Below are 23,417 nucleotides of genomic sequence, written 5' to 3' on the forward strand. Positions count from 1 at the left end.
GGGTGTCTAGGCCGACAGGGTCTTTAGGTCGACATTTTCTAGGTCGACAGGTCAAAAGGTTGACATGAGTTTTTAATGTTATTTTGGTGTCGTTTTCTTCGTAGAGTGACCGGGAACCCCAATTAGTGCACCGCTTCGCTCGCCACGCTACCGCTTCGCTCGGCACAGATTACCGTTCCAATCGTAGTCCACGTGGATCGTTAAGTATGAAAAGGTTCAAAAAAAGAAAAAAATTGTGAAAACTCATGTCGACCTTTTGACCTGTCAACCTAGAACATGTCGAACTAAAGACCCTGTTGACCTAGACACGCTGTCGACCTAGTTACTGTTGACTTAGAGACCGGATCCCGTTGCAGCCGCCCAGGAAGAGCCCACCAATCTTGTAGAGTGGGCCTTCAGCGACACATAGGCCTGTTGGATAGAAAGACTAAGCCAACGAGCAATGGACTGCTTTGAAGCAGGACAACCCTTTTTCTGTGCATCATAGAGCACAAACAAGGAATCCGTCTTTCTGATCAAAGTCGTGCGCGTGACATAGATCTTCAAGGCTCGCACAGCATCTAATGTCTCCAGAGGAGCAGAAGTGTCAGAACTGGACGGAACCACAATAGGTTGATTCAGGTGAAATGCAGAGACAACCTTCGGCAGGAACTGCTGTTTAGTCCTGAGCTCCGCTCTGCCCTCGTAAAAGTCCAAGTATGAACTTTTACACGATAAGGCCCCAAATTCTGAGACACGTCTAGCAGAAGTCAGGGCCAGTAACATCACCGTCTTCCACGTGAGGTCCTTGTCTTCTACAGTCATCAGAGGTTCATACCAGGAGGACTGTAGAAATTCCAACACCAAGTTCAAATCCCAGGATGCCGTAGGCAGCACAAAAGGAGGTTTTATGTGGGAGCACCCCTTGCAAGAAAGTCTGAACTTATAGCAACAGTGCCAATTTCTTCTGGAAGAAAATGGAGAGAACTGAAATCTGGACCTTAATGGAGCTCAGACGTAAGCCCTTATCCACACCCGCCTGCAGGAAACGTAAGAAACGTCCCAAGTGGAACTCTGCAGGTGAATACGTGCGTTCCTTGCACCAAGAGACATATCTTCTCCTGATATGATGATAGTTTTTGACGTCACAAGTTTCCTGGTCTGAACCATGGTAGTAATAACCTTTTTTGGAAAGGCCCTTGTGAGCTAGGATGTTCCCCACAACCTCCATGCCATCAAACAAAGTCGCCGTAAGTCCGGGTAGACGAATGGTCCTTGCTGAAGCTCTTCTTCGTGGTAGAGGCCAAGGGGGTCATTCCGAGTTGATCGCTCGCTAGCAGTTTTTAGCAGTCGTGCAAACGCTAAGCCGCCGCCCTCTGGGAGTGTATTTTAGCTTAGCAGAAGTGCGAACGAAAGGATTGCAGAGCGGCTACCAAAAAAATTGTGCAGTTTTAGAGTAGCTCCAGACCTACTCAGCGCTTGCGGTCTCTTCAGACCGTTCAGCTCTCGATTTGACGTCACAAACATGCCCTGCGTTCGGCCAGCCACGCGTTTTTCTTGGCACACCTGCGTTTTTTCGGGCACTCCATGAAAACGGTCAGTTGACACCCAGAAACTCCCACTTCATGTCAACCACTCTACGGCGGCCATTGAGACTGAAAAGCTTCGCTAGACTTTGTGTAAAAATATATTGGCTGTTGTGAAAGTACGTCGCGCGTGCGCACTGCGCCGCATGCGCAGAAGCGCCTTTTTTTACTTAATCACAGCGCAGCGAACATTTTCAGCTAGCAATCAACTCGGAATGACCCCCCCAAGAGTCTTCGACTGACATGTCCAGAAGATCCGCGTACCACGCCCTCCAAAGCCAATACGGGGCAATCAGAATTGCCTGAACTCCTCGATTTCTGATTCGCTTGAGCACCCGTGGGAGCAACGGAATCGGTAGAGCAGCCGGTAAGGCCAAAGCGACATCAGTGCATCCACTGCCCTCGCCTGAGGGTCCCTGGTTCGTAAACAATACCAGTGAAGCTTCTTGTTGAGTCGAGAAGCCATCATGTCTATTTGTGGGCATCCTCACCAGTGGATGATCTGCTGGTACACCTAATGGTGGAGTCCCCACTCCCCCGGGTGGAGATCGTGATGACTCAGGAAGTCCAGCTGTCCACACCCGGAACGAAGACTGCCGACATTGCTCTTGCATTTCTTTCCGTCTAGGGGAGTATCTTTGATACCTCTCGCATGCATGCTTTTTTTTTTTTTCCTCCTTGCCGGTTGATGTATGCCACAGCTGTGGCGTTGTCCGACTGTACTTGGATCGCGTGATCCCTGAGCAGAGGGGAGGCCTGAAGCAGAGCATTATAGATCGCCTGAAGTTCCAGAATGTTGATCGGAAGGAGGGCTTCGTGGGCTGACCACTTGCCCTGGAACTGCGCCCCTTGGGTGACAGCTCCCCATCCTCTCAGACTCGCATCCGTCGTGAGGATGGTCCAATCCTGAATAACGAAACTCCAGCCATCCAAGAGATTGGAGGACTGCAGCCTCCACAGGAGGGAAATCCTGGCCTGAGGTGACAGCTGTATCATCCGGTGCATCTGTAAATGTGATCCGGACACTTGTTGAGGCGATCCAATTGAAATTTTCTGGCATGGATCCTCCCATATTGGACCGCCTCGTATGAGGCGATCATCTTCCCCAACAATCTTATGCAAAGATGGATAGATACTCGAGCAGGTCGGAGCACCATGCGGACCATCTCCTGAAGTGTTCTCACTTTGTCCTCTAGGAGGAACACCTTCTGGGCCACAGTATCCAGTAACATTCCCAGGAACAGGAGCCGCTGAGTTGGCTCCAAGTGGGACTTCTGTAAATTGAGAATCCACCCATGGTGTGACAGAAGTTGGATAGTGCGTTCGATATGGATCAATAAAATCTCCCTGGATATTGCTTTTATCAGACGATCGTCCAGGTAAGGGACATTAACCCCCTGCACCCAGAGCTGGAACATCATCTCCGCCATTACCTTTGTGAATACCCTCGGACCTGTGGACAGGCCGAAGGGTAGTGCCTGGAACTGATAATGATCCTCCAGTAGGGCAAACCTCAGATAAGCCTAATGAGGTGGTCAAATTGGAATATGAAGGTAGGCGCCCTTGATATCCAAGGAAACAATGAACTCCTGGACTTCCAGGCCCGCAATCACTGCTCTCAAGGATTCCGTTTTGAACTTGAAAACCCTTAGATAAGAGTTCAAGGATTTTAGATTCAAAATGGGCCTTACCGAACCGTCCGGTTTCGGTACCACAAACAGATTGGAGTAATAACCGTACCTCGTTGTGGTATTGCTCCTGGAACAATGACATGGGACTGGACCAACTTTTGGATGGCATGTTGCAGTGTAACTTGCGTATCCTCCAAAGCTGGTAAACTTGATTTGAAAAATCGTTGGGGAGGAGCACCGTCAAACTCCAGCTTGTAGCCCTGAGAACCGAGGTCCTTGACCCAGGTATCCTGGCAGGTAACCTCCCAGACATGGCTGAAGTGACGCAGTTGAGCTCTCGCCTCGAGATCCTTGCAGGTCTTTTTGTCTTATCTCTGGCGCCTCTAGACGCACCTCTGGCCTTAGATCGAAATCTGCTAGACCGAAAGGACTGAACAGACGGCCCCGGGTAGGAACGCCTAGCCGGTGGGGCCCCAAAGGGGAGAAAATAAGATTTTAAACCTACCGGTAAATCTTTTTCTCCTAGTCCGTAGAGGATGCTGGGGACTCCGTAAGGACCATGGGGTATAGACGGGCTCTGCAGGAGACATGGGCACTATAAAGAACTTTAGATGGGTGTGCACTGGCTCCTCCCTCTATGCCCCTCCTCCAGACCTCAGTTAGAGAACTGTGCCCAGAGGAGACGGATAGTACGAGGAAAGGATTTTTGTTAATCTAAGGGCAAGATTCATACCAGCCCACACCATCCACACCGTATAACCTGGAATACACGCAACCAGTCAACAGTATGAACAAAAACAGCATCAGCCAAAGACTGATCTCAACTGTAACATAACCCTTATGTAAGCAATAACTATATACAGTACAAGCAGAAATATGTCCGCACTGGGACGGGCGCCCAGCATCCTCTACGGACTAGGAGAAAAAGATTTACCGGTAGGTTTAAAATCTTATTTTCTCTTACGTCCTAGAGGATGCTGGGGACTCCGTAAGGACCATGGGGATTATACCAAAGCTCCAGACTGGGCGGGAGAGTGCGGATGACTCTGCAGCACCGATTGAGCAAACATGAGGTCCTCATCAGCCAGGGTATCAAACTTGTAGAATTTTGCAAAAGTGTTTGAACCCGACCAAGTCGCCGCTCGGCAAAGCTGTAATGCCGAGACCCCTCGTGCAGCCGCCCAAGAAGAGCCCATCTTCCTAGTGGAATGGGCCTTTACCGAATTTGGTAACGGCAATCCAGCCGTAGAATGAGCCTGCTGAATTGTGTTACAGATCCAGCGAGCAATAGTCTGCTTAGAAGCAGGAGCGCCAACCTTGTTGGCTGCATACAGGATAAACAGTGCCTCTGTTTTCCTAACCCGAGCCGTCCTGGCTACATAAATTTTTAAGGCCCTGACTACATCAAGGGACTTGGAATCCTCCAAGTCATCTGTAACCACAGGTACCACAATAGGTTGGTTCATATGAAACGATGAAACCACTTTAGGCAAAAATTGAGGACGAGTCCTTAATTCCGCTCTATCCACATGGAAAATCAGATAGGGGCTTTTGTGAGACAAAGCCGCCAATTCGGACACCCGCCTTGCAGAAGCCGAGGCCAACAAAATGACCACCTTCCAAGTGAGAAATTTTAATTCAACCGTTTGAAGAGGTTCAAACCAGTGAGATTTTAGGAACTGTAACACCACGTTAAGGTCCCATGGTGCCACTGGAGGCACAAAAGGAGGCTGTATGTGCAGCACTCCCTTTACAAAAGTCTGGACTTCTGGGAGAGAAGCCAATTCCTTCTGAAAGAAAATTGATAGGGCCGAAATCTGTACCTTAATGGAGCCTAATTTTAGGCCCATATCCATTCCTGTCTGTAGAAAGTGGAGAAAACGGCCCAGATGGAATTCCTCAGTAGGAGCATTCTTGGCTTCACACCAAGATACATACTTTCTCCAGATACAGTAATAAAGTTTCGCCGTCACCTCCTTCCTAGCCTTTATCAGAGTAGGGATGACTTCTTCTGGAATGCCTTTCCCAACTAGGATTCGGTGTTCAACCGCCATGCCGTCAAACGTAACTGCGGTAAGTCTTGGAACACGCAGGGCCCCTGTTGCAACAGGTCCTCTCTGAGAGGAAGAGGCCACGGCTCTTCTGTGAGCACTTCCTGAAGATCTGAATACCAGGCCCTTCGAGGCCAATCTGGAACAATGAGTATTGTCTTAGGATTCTCAATATCTTTGAGATGAGTGGAAGAGGAGGGAACACATAGACCGACTGAAACACCCACGGTGTCACCAGGGCGTCTACTGCTACTGCCTGAGGGTCCCTTGACCTGGCACAATACCTCCGAAGCTTCTTGTTGAGGCGTGACGCCATCATGTCTATTTGAGGAAGTCCCCAATGACTTGTTATCTCTGCAAAAACTTCTTGATGAAGTCCCCACTCTCCTGGATGGAGATCGTGTCTGCTGAGGAAGTCTGCTTCCCAGTTGTCCACTCCCGGAATGAAGACTGCTGCCAAAGCGCTTATGTGATTTTCGGCCCAGCGAAGAATCCTGGTGGCTTCCGCTATTGCAGCTCTGCTCCTTGTCCCGCCTTGGCGGTTTACATGAGCCATGGCTGTGACGTTGTCTGATTGAATCAGAACCGGTAGGTCGCGAAGAAGATTCTCCGCTTGACGTAGGCCATTGTATATGGCCCTCAATTCCAGTACGTTGATGTGTAGACAAGCCTCCTGGCTTGACCATAGTCCCTGAAAGTTTCTTCCTTGTGTGACTGCTCCCCATCCTTGGAGGCTCGCGTCCGTGGTCACCAGAACCCAGTCCTTTTTAGAGAAACTCAGGAGAGCTCCCCTGTAGTGCACCCAGACTACTCTGGGCACAGGATCCAACTGAGGTCTGGAGGAGGGGCATAGAGGGAGGAGCCAGTGCACACCCATCTAAAGTTCTTTATAGTGCCCATGTCTCCTGCGGAGCCCATCTATACCCCATGGTCCTTACGGAGTCCCCAGCATCCTCTAGGACGTAAGAGAAATGTGGATTTCCCAGCAGTGACTTTGGAAATCCACGTATCCAACTCAACACCAAAGAGCCATTCCCCAGAAAAGGGGAGGGATTCTACACTGCGCTTGGATTGAGCATCCGCTATCCACAGACGCAACCACAAGGCCCTGCGCACCGACACTGCCATGGCATGTGCTTCAGGAGAGTCACTGTAGTGACCAGAGGCATATCCCCAGAGAGGCCCTCCTGAATTTGAGTAGCCCACATACGAATGGCATGGGTCATCCAGCAACCCGCTATGACCAGCTTTTGCGATACACCTGCTGCTGTGTAGATAGACTTTAGTGTAGTCTCTATTTTTCTGTCCCCAGGATCCTTTATGGTAAAGGAGCCCAGGGCAGGCAGCACCGCCTTTTTTGACAGTCGAGAGACTGATACGTCAACTCCCGGGGGTTCTTCCCAGAATTTCCTACCTTCAGGAGCAAATGGGAAAGTGTGCAAAAATCTGTTTGACACTTGGTACTTTTTGTCTGGATTTTTCCAGGCTAATTTAAACAGGTCATCTAACTCTGCAGGATCAGGGAAAGTGACATTGGGCTTGTTCTGTGTAAAGAAAAACGACTGCTTTGACGCAGCGTCCTCTAGAGGGAGTTTTAACATGTCCCATATAGCCATAATGAGGGGTTCAATACCCTGAGAAGATGCAGAATCCCCACTAATGGGATCCAAGTCATCCACATCCTCCTGTATTTCCTCATCTGAATCAGAGAGTAGAGCAGGTAAACCACACTTTTGTGGTCCTGAGCTAGAGGGGGGGGGGGGGGGGGGGGGAGGGGCTGTGTAACATCTGCTCTAGCAGCTAAGTCTGCAACAGCCTGTTGTAGTAGCTGAGTTTTCTGAACATTAGCAGTGAGTTGTGATGATATATCAGATATCATAGATTTAAGAGCCCCTAAGCAGGAGGGCTCTGGACCCTCTCCCCCAGCTCCTTCACCGATTTGTGAAGATTGGCTGCATTGTTCACATGAATCTGTGAAGGGGGAGAGAATCTGGTGTGGCATACACTGCATAGTTTGTGTTTACCCATGTTTACAGTAATCACAATGACATACACATACACACAAACAGTAATAATACTCATCAAGCCTGCCCTTACTGTATGTGAGAGGAGACACACAGAGAGACACCAGCACACCCCTGCTGTACAGCCCCAGTGAGGCTGTCAGCTAACTATGACACAGTGAAACACTATGATTTCTGTCCTCTATAGGACACAGATTGTGTACAATAGCGGCTCTCCCCCTTTGCTACACCCTGTACCAGTTTTCCAGCGTGGCTTGTCAGTCAGGAAGAGCAGTGCGTGCTTGCTGCTGCATTAAGCAGAGGAAGGCGTCAAAATGCCTCTGGTCCCGCTCTGAGGTAGCTCCGCCACCCCTCCCCCTCCCAATGGCGCCGGAGCTACAGTGATTTTTATACTGGCAATGTCTCCTATTATGCTTAAAAACATCACACAAGTGCTAGTTTAAGCTATTCCAAGTCAGTTTACACAGGGGGCTCTAGCAGCTTTCCCCCAGGAGGGTCCCATATGCAGCGCCCGCGTTCAACCGCACTGTGAACCGGGGGACCTCCCTAGTTTGTACTCACTACAGACGTCACCTTCAGGCATATGTTAGGGGTGTGTGGCGTGCTGCGATTGCGACAGCTAAGGTGCAGTGCCCCGCTGAACAAACAACCTCTCGGGATGGTGGTCCTGCAGCAGGGAAGCGGCTCTGACACCTTGCAAGGCCGGTGACCGATTTCACCCCCACACAATCACATACACAGACAAGTAATAACTTGCAAGCCTTCCCCTTACAGTATGTGAGAGGGAGATAGAGAGAGGGGACCAGCACACCCCAGCTACACAGCCCCAGTGAGTCTATAAGCTGTTATATCACAGTGAAACACCTATGATTACTGTCCTCTATAGGACACAGATTGTGTACAATAGCGGCTCTCCCCCTTTACTACACCATGTACATGTTTTGTAGCATCTTCTGAGTGTCAGGAGGAGCTGTGTGTGCCTGCTGCTGTAAGCAGAGGAAGGCGCCAAAATACCGCTGGTCCTGCTCTGAAGTAGCTCCTCCCCCCCAATGGCGCTGGAGCTAGTGTTCTTTATACTGGCAAAGAGTCCCAATTAGCTTAAAAATATCACACAAGTGCTAGTTTAAGCCACCGCTAGCCAGTGTACACAGGGGGCTATAGCGGGTCCCGTATGCCTCCCCTGCGTGTCTGCCGCAGTTTGAACTGGGGAACCCCGGTTTGTACTCACCACTGTCGTCACCTTCAGGCTATTGTTAGAGGTGTGCGGCGTGCTGCGATTGCGACAGCTAAGGCGCAGTGCCTCGCTGAACAAACAACCTCTCATGACGGTGGTCCTGCAGCAGGGAAGCAGCTCTGACACCTTGCAAGGCCTGTGACCGATCCCAACTTCCCCCCCCCCCCCCCCTCCCTAACTCCCACGGTGCAGGTATGCTGTTGCCCAAACAGCATACCTAAATTATAACAGTTTAAAAGAAATTGAAGAAAACCCTGTGCATACTCTCCTGAGGGCACTTTTTTCGAAACTGCCTGTGGGAGGGGGCATAGAGGGGAGGAGCTAGCACACTCAGTGAAGAAATTTAAAGTGCACTGGGCTCCTTTGGACCCGGTTTATACCCCATCATACTAAGTCTCCCCCAATATTACTTATGGATGCTAGAGAAAGATGGACTGATAACTATTAAGAGCTTCCTTTGTGTTCATGGAAAAAGAAGGCATACCATAATACCTATTCAAGTTATAAACCTACTGAACTAGAGCAGCCACTTTCTCATCACTCACCCACATAGCCTCATTATTTGCGACCACTAGTGCAAATTCATGTCTCTTGTCTATCTTGTGCTTGGTTCGGACAAACATCTCAATCATTTTCTGTGAAGAATTGAGGGCATTAGCTTTGGATCTGTGAAAAGGAAATGAATAAAATGATGTACTCGTATACAACATTTTGCTTTCATAAAGCTTTAATAAGGAAGAAAATGTATGTTCTTTTAAAAATAAGAAGAGGATTAGATGTGTGAAGCCAAGAAATATGCTGCATGGAGTCAAAGTACAGTCTTTACAAAGCCAAGCAACTTGGCAGATTCCTCCTTATTGAGGAAAAGAACACTGTGGCCTGTTTTTGTGCAGTCACAGGCTTGAGAGGAAGTAACCTTAGACACACCTACGGTAGCCAACGTGTGCCTAGAGCAGATCACTAGTGCTCCTGTGTTTAATAGGTATAAGTAAAGATAGTTTTGAGTCCTACAAGCAGAACAATGCTCTGCACGCCATGAAGGAAAAGTTCTCCAGGATGAAGATACAGATTTCAGCCAAGATTAGCCATTATCATAAGAGACAGCCAGTATTCAAAGGGTAGTGTTAAACAAAACAATGGAAACATGAACTATCTATATATTTGGATGTCAATGTTGCTTAAAATAAGATTTTACTCACCGGTAATTCTATTTCTCGTAGTCCGTAGTGGATGCTGGGGACTCCGTAAGGACCATGGGAAATAGACGGGCTCCGCAGGAGACTGGGCACTCTAAGAAAGATTTAGTACTACTGGTGTGCACTGGCCCCTCCCACTATGCCCCTCCTCCAGACCTCAGTTAAGGAAACTGTGCCCGGAAGAGCTGACATTACAAGGAAAGGATTTTGGAATCCAGGGTAAGACTCATACCAGCCACACCAATCACACCGTATAACTTGTGATAACATACCCAGTTAACAGTATGAACAATCAACAAAGCATCAACCACGGATGCCAACATAACATAACCCTTTATTAAGCAATAACTATATACACGTATTGCAGAAAGTCCGCACTTGGGATGGGCGCCCAGCATCCACTACGGACTACGAGAAATAGATTTACCGGTGAGTAAAATCTTATTTTCTCTAACGTCCTAGTGGATGCTGGGGACTCCGTAAGGACCATGGGGATTATACCAAAGCTCCCAAACGGGCGGGAGAGTGCGGATGACTCTGCAGCACCGAATGGGCAAACACAAGGTCCTCCTCAGCCAGGGTATCAAACTTGTAGAATTTTGCAAAAGTGTTTGAACCCGACCAAGTAGCTTCTCGGCAAAGCTGTAATGCAGAGACCCCTCGGGCAGCCGCCCAAGAAGAGCCCACTTTCCTTGTGGAATGGGCTTTTATCGATTTTGGATGCGGCAATCCAGCCTCAGAATGAGCCTGCTGAATCGTGTTACAGATCCAGCGAGCAATAGTTTGCTTTGAAGCAGGAGCACCCAGCTTGTTGGAAGCATACAGGATAAACAGCGAGTCAGTTTTCCTGACTCCAGCCATTCTGGCCACATAAATCTTCAAAGCCCTGACTACATCAAGCAACTTGGAATCCTCCAAGTCACTAGTAGCCGTAGGCACCACAATAGGTTGGTTCAAATGAAAAGATGACACCACCTTCGGCAGAAATTGTGGACGAGTCCGCAATTCTGCCCTGTCCACATGGAAAACCAGATAGGGGCTTTTACATGACAAAGCCGCCAATTCTGACACACGCCTAGCCGAAGCTAAGGCCAATAGCATGACCACCTTCCACGTGAGATACTTTAGCTCCACGGTCTTAAGTGGCTCAAACCAGTAGGATTTCAGGAAACCCAACACCACGTTGAGATCCCAAGGTGCCACTGGTGGCACAAAAGGGGGCTGAATATGCAGCACTCCCTTAACAAACGTCTGAACCTCAGGAAGAGAAGCCAGTTCTTTTTGAAAGAAAATGGATAGGGCCGAAATCTGGACCTTTATGGACCCCAACTTCAAGCCCATAGTCACTCCAGACTGTAGGAAGTGCAGGAACCGGCCCAGCTGGAATTCCTTTGTAGGGGCCTTCCTGGCCTCACACCAGGCAACATATTTTCGCCATATACGGTGATAGTGTTTTGCGGTCACGTCCTTCCTAGCCTTTATTAGCGTAGGAATAACTTCATCCGGAATGCCTTTTTCCGCTAGGATCCGGCGTTCAACCGCCATGCCGTCAAACGCAGCCGCGGTAAGTCTTGGAACAGACAGGGCCCCTGTTGCAACAGGTCCTGTCTGAGAGGCAGAGGCCATGGGTCCTCTGTGAGCATTTCTTGCAGTTCCTGGTACCAAGTCCTTCTTGGCCAATCCGGAACAATGAGTATTGTTCTCACTCCTCTTTTTCTTATGATTCTCAGCACCTTGGGTATGAGAGGAAGAGGAGGAAATACATAGACCGACTGGAACACCCACGGTGTCACTAGTGCGTCCACAGCTATCGCCTGAGGGTCCCTTGACCTGGTGCAATACCTTTTTAGCTTTTTGTTGAGGCGGGATGCCATCATGTCCACCTGTGGCAGTTCCCATCGATTTGCAATCTGCGTGAAGACTTCTTGATGAAGTCCCCACTCTCCCGGGTGGAGGTCGTGCCTGCTGAGGAAGTCTGCTTCCCAGTTGTCCACTCCCGGAATAAACACTGCTGACCGTGCTTGCACGTGATTCTCCGCCCAACGAAGAATCCTGGTGGCTTCCGCCATCGCCACTGTGCTTCTTGTGCCGCCCTGGCGGTTTACATGAGCCACTGCGGTGATGTTGTCTGACTGAATCAGCACCGGTTGGTTGCGAAGCAGAGGCTCCGCTTGACTCAGGGCGTTGTATATGGCCCTTAGTACCAGGATAATAAGAATTTACTTACCGATAATTCTATTTCTCGGAGTCCGTAGTGGATGCTGGGGTTCCTGAAAGGACCATGGGGGATAGCGGCTCCGCAGGAGACAGGGCACAAAAAGTAAAGCTTTAGGATCAGGTGGTGTGCACTGGCTCCTCCCCCTATGACCCTCCTCCAAGCCTCAGTTAGGTACTGTGCCCGGACGAGCGTACACAATAAGGAAGGATTTATGAATCCCGGGTAAGACTCATACCAGCCACACCAATCACACTGTACAACCTGTGATCTGAACCCAGTTAACAGTATGATTACAGCGGAGCCTCTGAAAGGATGGCTCACAACAATAATAACCCGATTTTTGTAACTATGTACAAGTAATGCAGATAATCCGCACTTGGGATGGGCGCCCAGCATCCACTACGGACTCCGAGAAATAGAATTATCGGTAAGTAAATTCTTATTTTCTCTATCGTCCTAGTGGATGCTGGGGTTCCTGAAAGGACCATGGGGATTATACCAAAGCTCCCAAACGGGCGGGAGAGTGCGGATGACTCTGCAGCACCGAATGAGAGAACTCCAGGTCCTCCTTAGCCAGGGTATCAAATTTGTAGGATTTTACAAACGTGTTTGCCCCTGACTAAATAGCCGCTCGGCAAAGTTGTAAAGCCGAGACCCCTCGGGCAGCCGCCCAAGATGAGCCCACCTTCCTTGTGGAATGGGCTTTTACATATTTTGGCTGTGGCAGGCCTGCCACAGAATGTGCAAGCTGAATTGTATTACACATCCAACTAGCAAAAGTCTGCTTAAAAGCAAGAGCACCCAGTTTGTTGGGTGCATACAGGATAACAGCAAGTCAGTTTTCCTGACTCCAGCCGTCCTGGAACCTATATTTTCAGGGCCCTGACCACATCTAGCAACTTGGAGTCCTCCAAGTCCCTAGTAGGCGCAAGACACCACAATAAGCTGGTTCAGGTGAAACACTGACACCACCTTAGGGAGAGAACTGGGGACGAGTCCGCAGCTCTGCCCTGTCCGAATGGACAAACAGATATGGGCTTTTTTGAGAAAAAAACCACCAATTTGACACTCGCCTGGTCCAGGCCAGGTCCAAGAGCATGTTCACTTTTCATGTGAGATGCTTCAAATCCACAGATTTGACTGGTTTTAAACCAATGTGTTTTGAGGAATCCCAGAACTACGTTGAGATCCCACAGTGCCACTGGAGGCACAAAAGGGGGTTGTATATGCAATACTCCCTTGACAAACTTCTGGACTTCAGGAACTGAAGCCAATTCTTTCTGGAAGAAAAATCGACAGGGCCGAAATTTGAACCTTAATGGACCCCAATTTGAGGCCCATAGACACTCCTGTTTGCAAGAAATGCAGGAATCGACCGAGTTGAAATTTCTTCGTGGGGCCTTCCTGGCCTCACACCACGCAACATATTTTCGCCACATGTGGTGATAATGTTGTGCGGTCACCTCCTTTCTGGCTTTGACCAGGGTAGGAATGACCTCTTCCTGAATGCCTTTTCCCTTAGGATCCGGCGTTCCACCGCCATGCCGTCAAACGCAGCTGCGGTAAGTCTTGGAACAGACATGGTACTTGCTGAAACAAGTCCCTTCTTAGCGGCAGAGGCCATAAGTCCTCTGTGAGCATCTCTTGAAGTTCCGGGTACCAAGTCCTTCTTGGCCAATCCGGAGCCATGAGTATAGTTCTTACTCCTCTATGTCTTATAATTCTCAGTACCTTAGGTATGAAAAGCAGAGGATGGAACACATACACCGACTGGTACACCCACGGTGTTACCAGAACGTCCACAGCTATTGCCTGAGGGTCTCTTAACCTGGCGCAATAACTGTCCCGTTTTTTGTTCAGACGGGACGCCATCATGTCCACCTTTGGTAATTCCCAACGGTTTACAATTATGTGGAAAACTTCCCCATGAAGTTCCCACTCTGCCGGGTGGAGGTCGTGCCTACTGAGGAAGTCTGCTTCCCAGTTTCCATTCCCGGAATGAAACACTGCTGACCGTGCTATCACATGATTTTCCGCCCAGCGAAAAGTCCTTGCAGTTTTTTGCCACTGCCCTCCTGCTTCTTGTGCCGCCCTGTCTATTTACGTGGGCGACTGCCGTGATGTTTTATCCCACTGGATCAATACCGGCTGACCTTGAAGCAGAGGTCTTGCTAAGCTTAGAGCATTATAAATTTACCCTTAGCTATATTTATGTGGAGAAAAATCTCCAGACTTGATCACACTCCCTGGAAATTTTTTCCTTGTGTGACTGCTCCCCAGGCTCTCGGGCTGGCCTCCGTGGTTACCAACATCCAAAACTGAATGCCGAATCTGCGGCCCTCTAGAAGATGAGCACTCTGTAACCACCACAGGAGAGACACCCTTGTCCTTGGATATAGGGTTATCCGCTGATGCATCTGAAGATGCGATCCGGACCATTTGTCCAGCAGATCCCACTGAAAAGTTCTTGCATGAAATCTGCCGACTGGAATTGCTTCGAAGGAAGTCACCATTTTTTTACCATGGCCCTTGTGCAATGATGCACTGATTTTAGGAGGTTCCTGACTAGCTCGGATAACTCCCTGGCTTTCTCTTCCGGGAGAAACACCTTTTTCTGGACTGTGTCCAGAATCATCCCTAAGCACGACTTGTTGTCGGGATCAGCTGCGATTTTGGAATATTTAGAATCCACCCCTGCTGTTGTAACAGTATCCGAGATAGTGCTACTCCGACCTCCAACTGTTCCCTGGACTTTGCCCTTATCAGGAGATCGTCCAAGTAAGGGATAATTAAGACGCCTTTTCTTCGAAGAAGAACCATCATTTCGGCCATTACCTTGGTAAAGACCCGGGGTGCCGTAGACAATCCAAACGGCAGCGTCTGAAACTGATAGTGACAGTTCTGTACCACGAACCTGAGGTACCCTTAGTGATAAGGGCAAATTTGGGACATGGAGGTAAGCATCCCTGATGTCTCGGGACACCAGATAGTCCCCTTCTTCCCGGTTCGTTATCACTGCTCTGAGTGACTCCATCTTGATTTGAACCTTTGTAAGTGTTCAAATTTTTTTAGATTTAGAATAGGTCTCACCTAGCCTTCTGGCTTCAGTACCACAATATAGTGTGGAATAATACCCCTTTTCTTGTTGTAGGAGGGGTAATTTAATTATCACCTGCTGGGAATACAGCTCGTGAATTTTTTTCCCATACTGCCTTGTCGGAGGGAGACCTTGGTAAAGCAGACTTCAGGAGCCTGCGCAGGGGAAACGTTTCGACATTCCAAACTGTACCCCTGGGATACTACTTGTAGGATCCAGGGGTCCTGTACGGTCTCAGCGTCATGCTGAGAGCTTGTCAGAAGCGGTGGAACGCTTCTGTTCCTGGGAATGGGCTGCCTGCTGCAGTCTTCTTCCCTTTCCTCTATCCCTGGGCAGATATGACTCTTATAGGGACGAAAGGACTGAAGCTGAAAAGACGGTGTCTTTTTCTGCAGAGATGTGACTTAGGGTAAAAACGGTGGATTTTCCAGCAGTTGCCGTGGCCACCAGGTCCGATGGACCGACCCCAAATAACTCCTCTTCCTTTATACGGCAATACACCTTTGTGCCGTTTGGAATCTGCATCACCTGACCACTGTCGTGTCCATAAACATCTTCTGGCAGATATGGACATCGCACTTACTCTTGATGCCAGAGTGCAAATATCCCTCTGTGCATCTCGCATATATAGAAATACATCCTTTAAATGCTCTATAGTCAATAAAATACTGTCCCTGTCAAGGGTATCAATATTTTTAGTCAGGGAATCCGACCAAGCCACCCCAGCTCTGCACATCCAGGCTGAGGCGATCGCTGGTCGCAGTATAACACCAGTATGTGTGTATATACTTTTTATGATATTTTTCCAGCCTCCTGTCAGCCGGCTCCTTGAGGACGGCCCTATCTATAGACGGTACCGCCACTTGTTCTGATAAGCGTGTGAGCGCCTTATCCACCCTAAGGGGTGTTTCCCAACGCGCCCTAACTTCTGGCGGGAAAGGGTATACCGCCCATATTTTCTATCGGGGGGAACCCACGCATCATCACACACTTCATTTAATTTATCTGATTCAGGAAAAACTACGGTAGTTTTTTCACATCCCACATAATACCCTCTTTTGTGGTACTTGTAGTATCAGAAATATGTAACACCTCCTTCATTGCCCTTAACGTGTGGCCCTAATAAGGAATACGTTTGTTTATTCACCGTCGACACTGGATTCAGTGTCCCTGTCTGTGTCTGTGTCGACCGACTAAAGTAAACGGGCGTTTTAAAACCCCTGACGGTGTTTTTGAGACGTCTGGACCGGTACTAATTGTTTGTCGGCCGTCTCATGTCGTCAACCGACCTTGGCGCGTGTTGACATTATCACGTAATTCCCTAAATAAGCCATCCATTCCGGTGTCGACTCCCTAGAGAGTGACATCACCATTACAGGCAATTGCTCCGCCTCCTCACCAACATCGTCCTCATACATGTCGACACACACGTACCGACACACAGCACACACACAGGGAATGCTCTGATAGAGGACAGGACCCACTAGCCCTTTGGAGAGACAGAGGGAGAGTTTGCCAGCACACACCAAAAACGCTATAATTATATAGGGACAACCTTATATAAGTGTTTTCCCTTATAGCATCTTTTTTATATATTTCTAACGCCAAATTAGTGCCCCCCCCTCTCTGTTTTAACCCTGTTTCTGTAGTGCAGTGCAGGGGAGAGCCTGGGAGCCTTCCCTCCAGCCTTTCTGTGAGGGAAAATGGCGCTGTGTGCTGAGGAGATAGGCCCCGCCCCTTTTTCGGCGGCCTCGTCTCCCGCTCTTAACGGATTCTGGCAGGGGTTAAATATCTCCATATAGCCCCCGGAGGCTATATGTGAGGTATTTTTAGCCAAAAAAGGTTTTCATTTGCCTCCCAGGGCGCCCCCCTCCCAGCGCCCTGCACCCTCAGTGACTGCCGTGTGAAGTGTGCTGAGAGGAAAATGGCGCACAGCTGCAGTGCTGTGCGCTACCTTAAGAAGACTGAGGAGTCTTCTGCCGCCGATTCTGGACCTCTTCTCGTTTCAGCATCTGCAAGGGGGCCGGCGGCGAGGCTCCGGTGACCATCCAGGCTGTACCTGTGATCGTCCCTCTGGAGCTAATGTCCAGTAGCCAAGAAGCCAATCCATCCTGCACGCAGGTGAGTTCACTTCTTCTCCCCTAAGTCCCTCGTTGCAGTGATCCTGTTGCCAGCAGGACTCACTGTAAAATAAAAAACCTAAGCTAAACTTTTCTAAGCAGCTCTTTAGGAGAGCCACCTAGATTGCACCCTTCTCGGCCGGGCACAAAAATCTAACTGAGGCTTGGAGGAGGGTCATAGGGGGAGGAGCCAGTGCACACCACCTGATCCTAAAGCTTTACTTTTTGTGCCCTGTCTCCTGCGGAGCCGCTATCCCCCATGGTCCTTTCAGGAACCCCAGCATCCACTAGGACGATAGAGAAATTTATGTGCAGAGAAGCCTGCTGACTTGACCAGAACCCTTGGAAGTTTCTTCCCTGAGTGACTGCCCCCCATCCTCGGAGGCTCGCATCCGTGGTCACCAGGACCCAGTCCTGTATGCCGAACCTGCGGCCCTCGAGAAGGTGAGCACTCTGCAGCCACCACAGAAGAGACACCCTGGCCCTGGGGGACAGGGTGATCAGCCGATGCATCTGAAGATGCGATCCGGACCACTTGTCCAACAGATCCCACTGAGTAATCCTCGCATGGAACCTGCCGAAGGGAATGGCTTCGTATGATGCCACCATCTTTCCCAGGACTCGCGTGCAGTGATGCACCGACACCCGTTTCGGTTTTAAGAGGTCTCTGACTAGAGTCACGATCTCCTGAGCCTTCTTCGTCGGGAGAAACACCTTCTTCTGGTCTGTGTCCAGAATCATGCCCAGAAAGGGCAGACGCGTCGTAGGAATCAGCTGCGATTTTGGGATATTCAGAATCCAGCCGTGCTGTTGCAACACTTCCTGAGAGTGTGCTACGCTGATCAGCAACTGCTCTCTGGACCTCGCCTTTATGAGGAGATCGTCCAAGTATGGGATAATTGTGACTCCTTGCTTTCTCAGGAGCACCATCATTTCCGCCATTACCTTGGTAAATATTCTCGGTGCCGTGGAGAGCCCAAACGGCAACGTCTGGAATTGGTAATGACAGACCTGTACCACAAATCTGAGGTACTCCTGATGAGGTGGATAAATGGGGACATGCAAGTAAGCATCCTTGATGTCCAGAGACACCATAAAATCCCCCTCTTCCAGGCTTGCAATGACCGCTCTGAGCGATTCCATTTTGAACTTGAATCTTTTCAGATAAATGTTCAGGGACTTTAAATTCAATATGGGTCTGACCGAACCGTCCGGTTTCGGTACCACAAACATTGTGGAATAGTATCCCCTTCCCTGTTGAAGGAGGGGAACCTTTACCACCACCTGCTGGAGATATAACTTGTGAATTGCCGCTAACACTACCTCCCTTTCCATGGGGGAAGCTGGCAGGGCCGATTTGAGGTAACGGTGAGGGGGCATCACTTCGAATTCCAGCTTGTATCCCTGAGACACAATCTGTATAACCCAGGGATCCACCTGTGAGCGAACCCACTGGTGGCTGAAATTTCGGAGATGCGCCCCCACCACTCCTGGCTCTACCTGTGGAGCCCCAGCGTCATGCGGTGGATTTAGTGGAAGCCGGGGAGGACTTCTGTTCCTGGGAACTAGCTGTATGGTGCAGCTTCTTTCCTCTACCCCTGCCTCTGGCAAGAAAGGATGCACCTCTGACTTTCTTGCTTTTTTGTGATCGAAAGGACTGCATTTGGTAATACGGTGCTTTCTTAGGCTGTGGGGGAATATATGGCAAAAAATTTGACTTCCCAGCCGTAGCTGTGGAAACTAGGTCCGAGAGACCGTCCCCAAACAATTCCTCACCCTTGTAAGGTAAAACCTCCATGTGCTTTTTGGAGTCGGCATCACCTGTCCATTGCCGAGTCCACAGGACCCTTCTGGCAGAAATCGACATTGCATTTATTCTAGAGGCCAGTAGGCAAATGTCCCTCTGGGCATCCCTCATATATAGGACAGCGTCTTTTATATGCCCCAGGGTCAGTAAAATAGTATCCTTGTCCAAGGAATCCAGTTCCTCAGACAGATTATCTGTCCATGCTGCTACAGCACTACACATCCAGGCCGACGCAATTGCCGGCCTCAATAGAGTACCTGAATGCGTATAAACAGACTTCAGGATACTTTCCTGCTTCCTATCCGCAGTATCCTTTAGGGAGGCCGTATCCTGTGACGGCAGGGCCACTTTTTTAGATAAGCGTGTCAGAGCTTTGTCTACCCTAGGGGAGGATTCCCAGCGCATCCTGTCCGTTGGCGGGAAAGGGTACGCCATAAGTAACCTTTTGGAAATCAGCACTTTCCTATCGGGGGAATCCCACGCTTTTTCACATAACTCATTTAACTCATGTGAAGGGGGAAGTGTCACCTCTTGCTTTTTCTCCCCATACATATAAACCCTCTTGTCAGGGACAGGGTTTACCTCTGATATGTGCAATACATCCTTCATTGCTATAATCATGTAGCGGATGGCTTTAGCCATTTTAGGCTGCAATTTTGCATCATCGCCATCGACACTGGAGTCAGAATCCGTGTCGATATCTGTGTCAACAATTTGGGATAGTGGGTGCTTCTGAGACCCTGACGGCCTCTGCGCTGTAGGATCAGGCATGGGCTGAGACCCCGACTGTCCCAAGGTTTCAGCTTTATCCAACCTTTTATGCAAGGAGTTTACATTATCATTTAACACCTTCCACATATCCATCCAATCAGGTGTCAGCGCCGTCAGCGGAGACACGTCATTCATCTGCACCTGCTCTCCCTCCACATAGCCCTCCTCGTCAAACATGTCGACACAAGCGTACCGACACACCACACACACAGGGGATGCTCTATATGAGGACAGGACCCCCACAAGGCCTTTTGGAGAGACAGAGAGAGAGTATGCCAGCACACACCCCAGCGCTATATAACCCAGGAATCACACAGTAACTTAGTGTTTACCCAGTAGCTGCTGTATATATGATTAATGCGCTAAATTTATGTGCCCCCCCCCTCTCTTTTTACCCTCTTTCTACCGTGAGTCTGCAGGGGAGAGCCTGGGGAGCTGTGGAGAGAAAATGGCGCTGGTGAGTGCTGAGGAAGAAGCCCCGCCCCCCTCAGCGGCGGGCTTCTGTCCCGCGATTTTGTGTAAAAATAATGGCGGGGGCTCATGCATATTACAGTGCCCAGCTGTATATATGCTGCTTTTTGCCAGGAGGTACTCAATTGCTGCCCAGGGCGCCCCCCCCTGCGCCCTGCACCCTACAGTGACCGGAGTGTGTGGGTTAGTGTGGGAGCAATGGCGCACAGCTGCAGTGCTGTGCGCTACCTCATATGAAGACCGGAGTCTTCTGCCGCCGATTTTGACGTCTTCTTGTTTCAACCCGCCGGCTTCTGTCTTCTGGCTCTGCGAGGGGGACGGCGGCGCGGCTCCGGGAACGGACGACCAAGGTTAAGTTCCTGTGTTCGATCCCTCTGAAGCTAATGGTGTCCAGTAGCCTAAGAAGCGAAACCTAGCCGCAGTTAGTAGGTTTGCTTCTCTCCCCTCAGTCCCACGTAGCAGAGAGTCTGTTGCCAGCAGAAGCGCTCTGAAAATAAAAAAACCTAACTAAAATACTTTCTTAATAGCAAGCTCAGGAGAGCTCACTAAAATGCACCCAGCTCCTTCCGGGCACAGATTCGAACTGAGGTCTGGAGGAGGGGCATAGAGGGAGGAGCCAGTGCACACCAGTAGTACTAAATCTTTCTTAGAGTGCCCAGTCTCCTGCGGAGCCCGTCTATTCCCCATGGTCCTTACGGAGTCCCCAGCATCCACTAGGACGTTAGAGAAAGAAAATATATCAGTGTGTTACACTGCAGCTCAAGTGTTCAAGTATTGGTTGAACTGAAATAAATAAAAAAACAGGAAGCCTTGGTGCAGCCCAATTGGCATTACTGCAATAATAAAAGCCTTGAGTAGCGCTTTTAAAAAAAAACATACTTGCACACATAAGTTAACTCTATACCTATGATATGCTGTTCCCCAATCACAAAACTGCACACAGACCTTTCTTTCCTTTGGAAAGAAATACAAAATTATGGAGACCTTTCAAATTTCGAAATGAACGTAGACTGAAGTAGGACATAGAGCAGGCATTCCCAAGCTTGGTCCCCAAGGTACACTAACAGTCCAGGTTTTAGTGCTATCCATGCTTGAGGACAGGTGACAATCACTACTTCAGTTATTTTAATTTAATCATCTGTGATGAAATCTGGATATCACTAAAATCTGCACTGTTAAGGGGGGTACTCACGGGAGAGATGTGTGCTGAGCAATCTTAACACAGACCGCTCAGCACACATCTCTCACCCCGCTCAGCACAGCGCGATGTGCTGAGCGAGGGGGAAAGCCGACGGGGGGCCGCTCACTTCACACAACGGTGAAGTGAGCGACCCGCTAGATTGAGTCTGCATGCAGGCTCAATCTAGCATCGGCGATAGCGATGCGCGGGGCCGCGCATCGCTATCGCTGGAGGGCATACACACGGCAGATCCATGCTTAAAATCTAAGCAATCTAGCAAGATTGCTTAGATTTTAAGCACGGATCTCTCCGTGTGTACCCCCCTTTAGTGTGCCTTGAAGACAGAGGTTGGGAATGCCTGACGTAGATAGTCTCTCAAGCCAGGTGATTTATCTTGGATTAAAGATGGTGTAGCATAGAGCTCAATCTATATAGATTGCATAAAACTCTTATTTAGTCAGACATGTCAAATCTATGCTGGAGACACTAAGGGGAATATCCAATTACCGGTGAATTATATCGGTTCCGAAAAATGTCAGTTTTTCCGATGTTTCACCAATTTATTTTTTTACAGGACACGCGCTGACATCCGTCCAGGTGCTGTGCTGCAGACGTCAGGTTCTCTGTCTACCCGTACCGAGTGAGTGATACTGGCCGCTGCAGTGAGGTCTAACACCCGGCTTGAGGAGATTACCATTATCACAGACGTCCAGTTTTCCGCTCACCTGTACCGAGTGACTGCTACTGGCCTCCGCTGTGAGGTCTAACACCCGGTTTGAGGAGGTGGGTTCTTTGGAGATCTTCACACAGGTCAATAAGAACCATTTTTTATCCGGAATTCAGCCGTGAAAAATATACGGCCTTTTCCAAACCAGCTTCAATCAGTTCAATTAACTGCATACCCATCTATGTGCACATATATTAACGGATCCTGCTTATCCATACTCACAGAAATCTGCACACGGGTAATTATACCTCAATATATACAAAAGTTCATTACTAAATAAAGCCGTGATTATTTTTACGAGACATTTATTAATCACTGGGACGCCAGTGTACTTTCATTCATTTTTTTAGTAATATAACAAAGATATCTTATCTCATTATATGCTATACTAATTGTGATTATAAATTAATTGTTGCCTAATACATGCTGCTTATTCTGTATGAAATGTATACCGCTTTTTAAATATTAGATAAAAAATTTATTGTTATACCTTCACAGTTCTACTGAGTCAATTATTCTATATGACAGACTGCACACTATAGTTCAATCTGATACAGTGGTTATATAGCGCAGAGTATACTATATATATTTTTTCTTGTTACCCCCCTTTAGTGTGCCTTGAAGAGAGGTTGGGAATGCCTGACGTAGATAGTCTCTCAAGCCAGGTGATTTATCTTGGATTAAAGATGGTGTAGCATAGAGCTCAATCTATATAGATTGCATAAAACTCTTATTTAGTCAGACATGTCAAATCTATGCTGGAGACACTAAGGGGAATATCCAATTACCGGTGAATTATATCGGTTCCGAAAAATGTCAGTTTTTCCGATGTTTCACCAATTTATTTTTTTACAGGACATCCAATATGGATCGCCTGTAAAGTTAAAAAAAAAAAAAGCTGACATCCCGAGAGAACACAGGTTTAGTAAAAATCTGTGTGTTTTCAGTAGAAACCCCGTTTTAGCATTAAAACGGGGCTGTTTCTGGGGATTTAGTTTTGCCTGCCTGAGGCACCGTCGATATCCGCGGCGACCTGAGTGTCCCTTGTCCACCGCAGCCGCGGCAGGCTGGGACTGCAGGGAGGGCGCCACGGCCCAGGAGCTGGCACTTGGCGCTTAACCCCGGCGGGGAAGCCAGGGCAGCGCCACGACCCAAATCCCCCATCTTCCCACCACTCCCCTGTCACATGGGGAGCGGTCATGTGACCAGAGGGAGCCGCAACTGCAGCACTGCAAGAGGAGCTGTCAGGAGCTGGCAACCGGTACAGCAACAGGTAACCCCCGATAAGCTGACGCTCGTGCCGGCTTATCGGGGCTAATTAGATA

At 49.0% G+C, this 23,417-nt stretch overlaps 1 protein-coding gene across 5 annotated transcripts in view; it reads right to left on the minus strand.

Annotated features, from left to right (window-relative positions):
* Positions 1-23,417, minus strand: part of BABAM1 (BRISC and BRCA1 A complex member 1) — a 117,259-nt gene that overhangs the window by 83,655 nt on the left and 10,187 nt on the right. For all 5 annotated transcript variants that reach the window (XM_063914396.1, XM_063914393.1, XM_063914395.1 and 2 more), the window contains one exon: positions 9,051-9,171. In XM_063914396.1, the coding sequence (XP_063770466.1) occupies positions 9,051-9,171 (121 nt within the window). The remainder of the gene's footprint in view (positions 1-9,050; positions 9,172-23,417) is intronic.

The sequence above is a fragment of the Pseudophryne corroboree genome, chromosome 1 (genome assembly GCF_028390025.1).
Source record: "Pseudophryne corroboree isolate aPseCor3 chromosome 1, aPseCor3.hap2, whole genome shotgun sequence".
Taxonomy (NCBI): Eukaryota; Metazoa; Chordata; class Amphibia; order Anura; family Myobatrachidae; genus Pseudophryne; species Pseudophryne corroboree.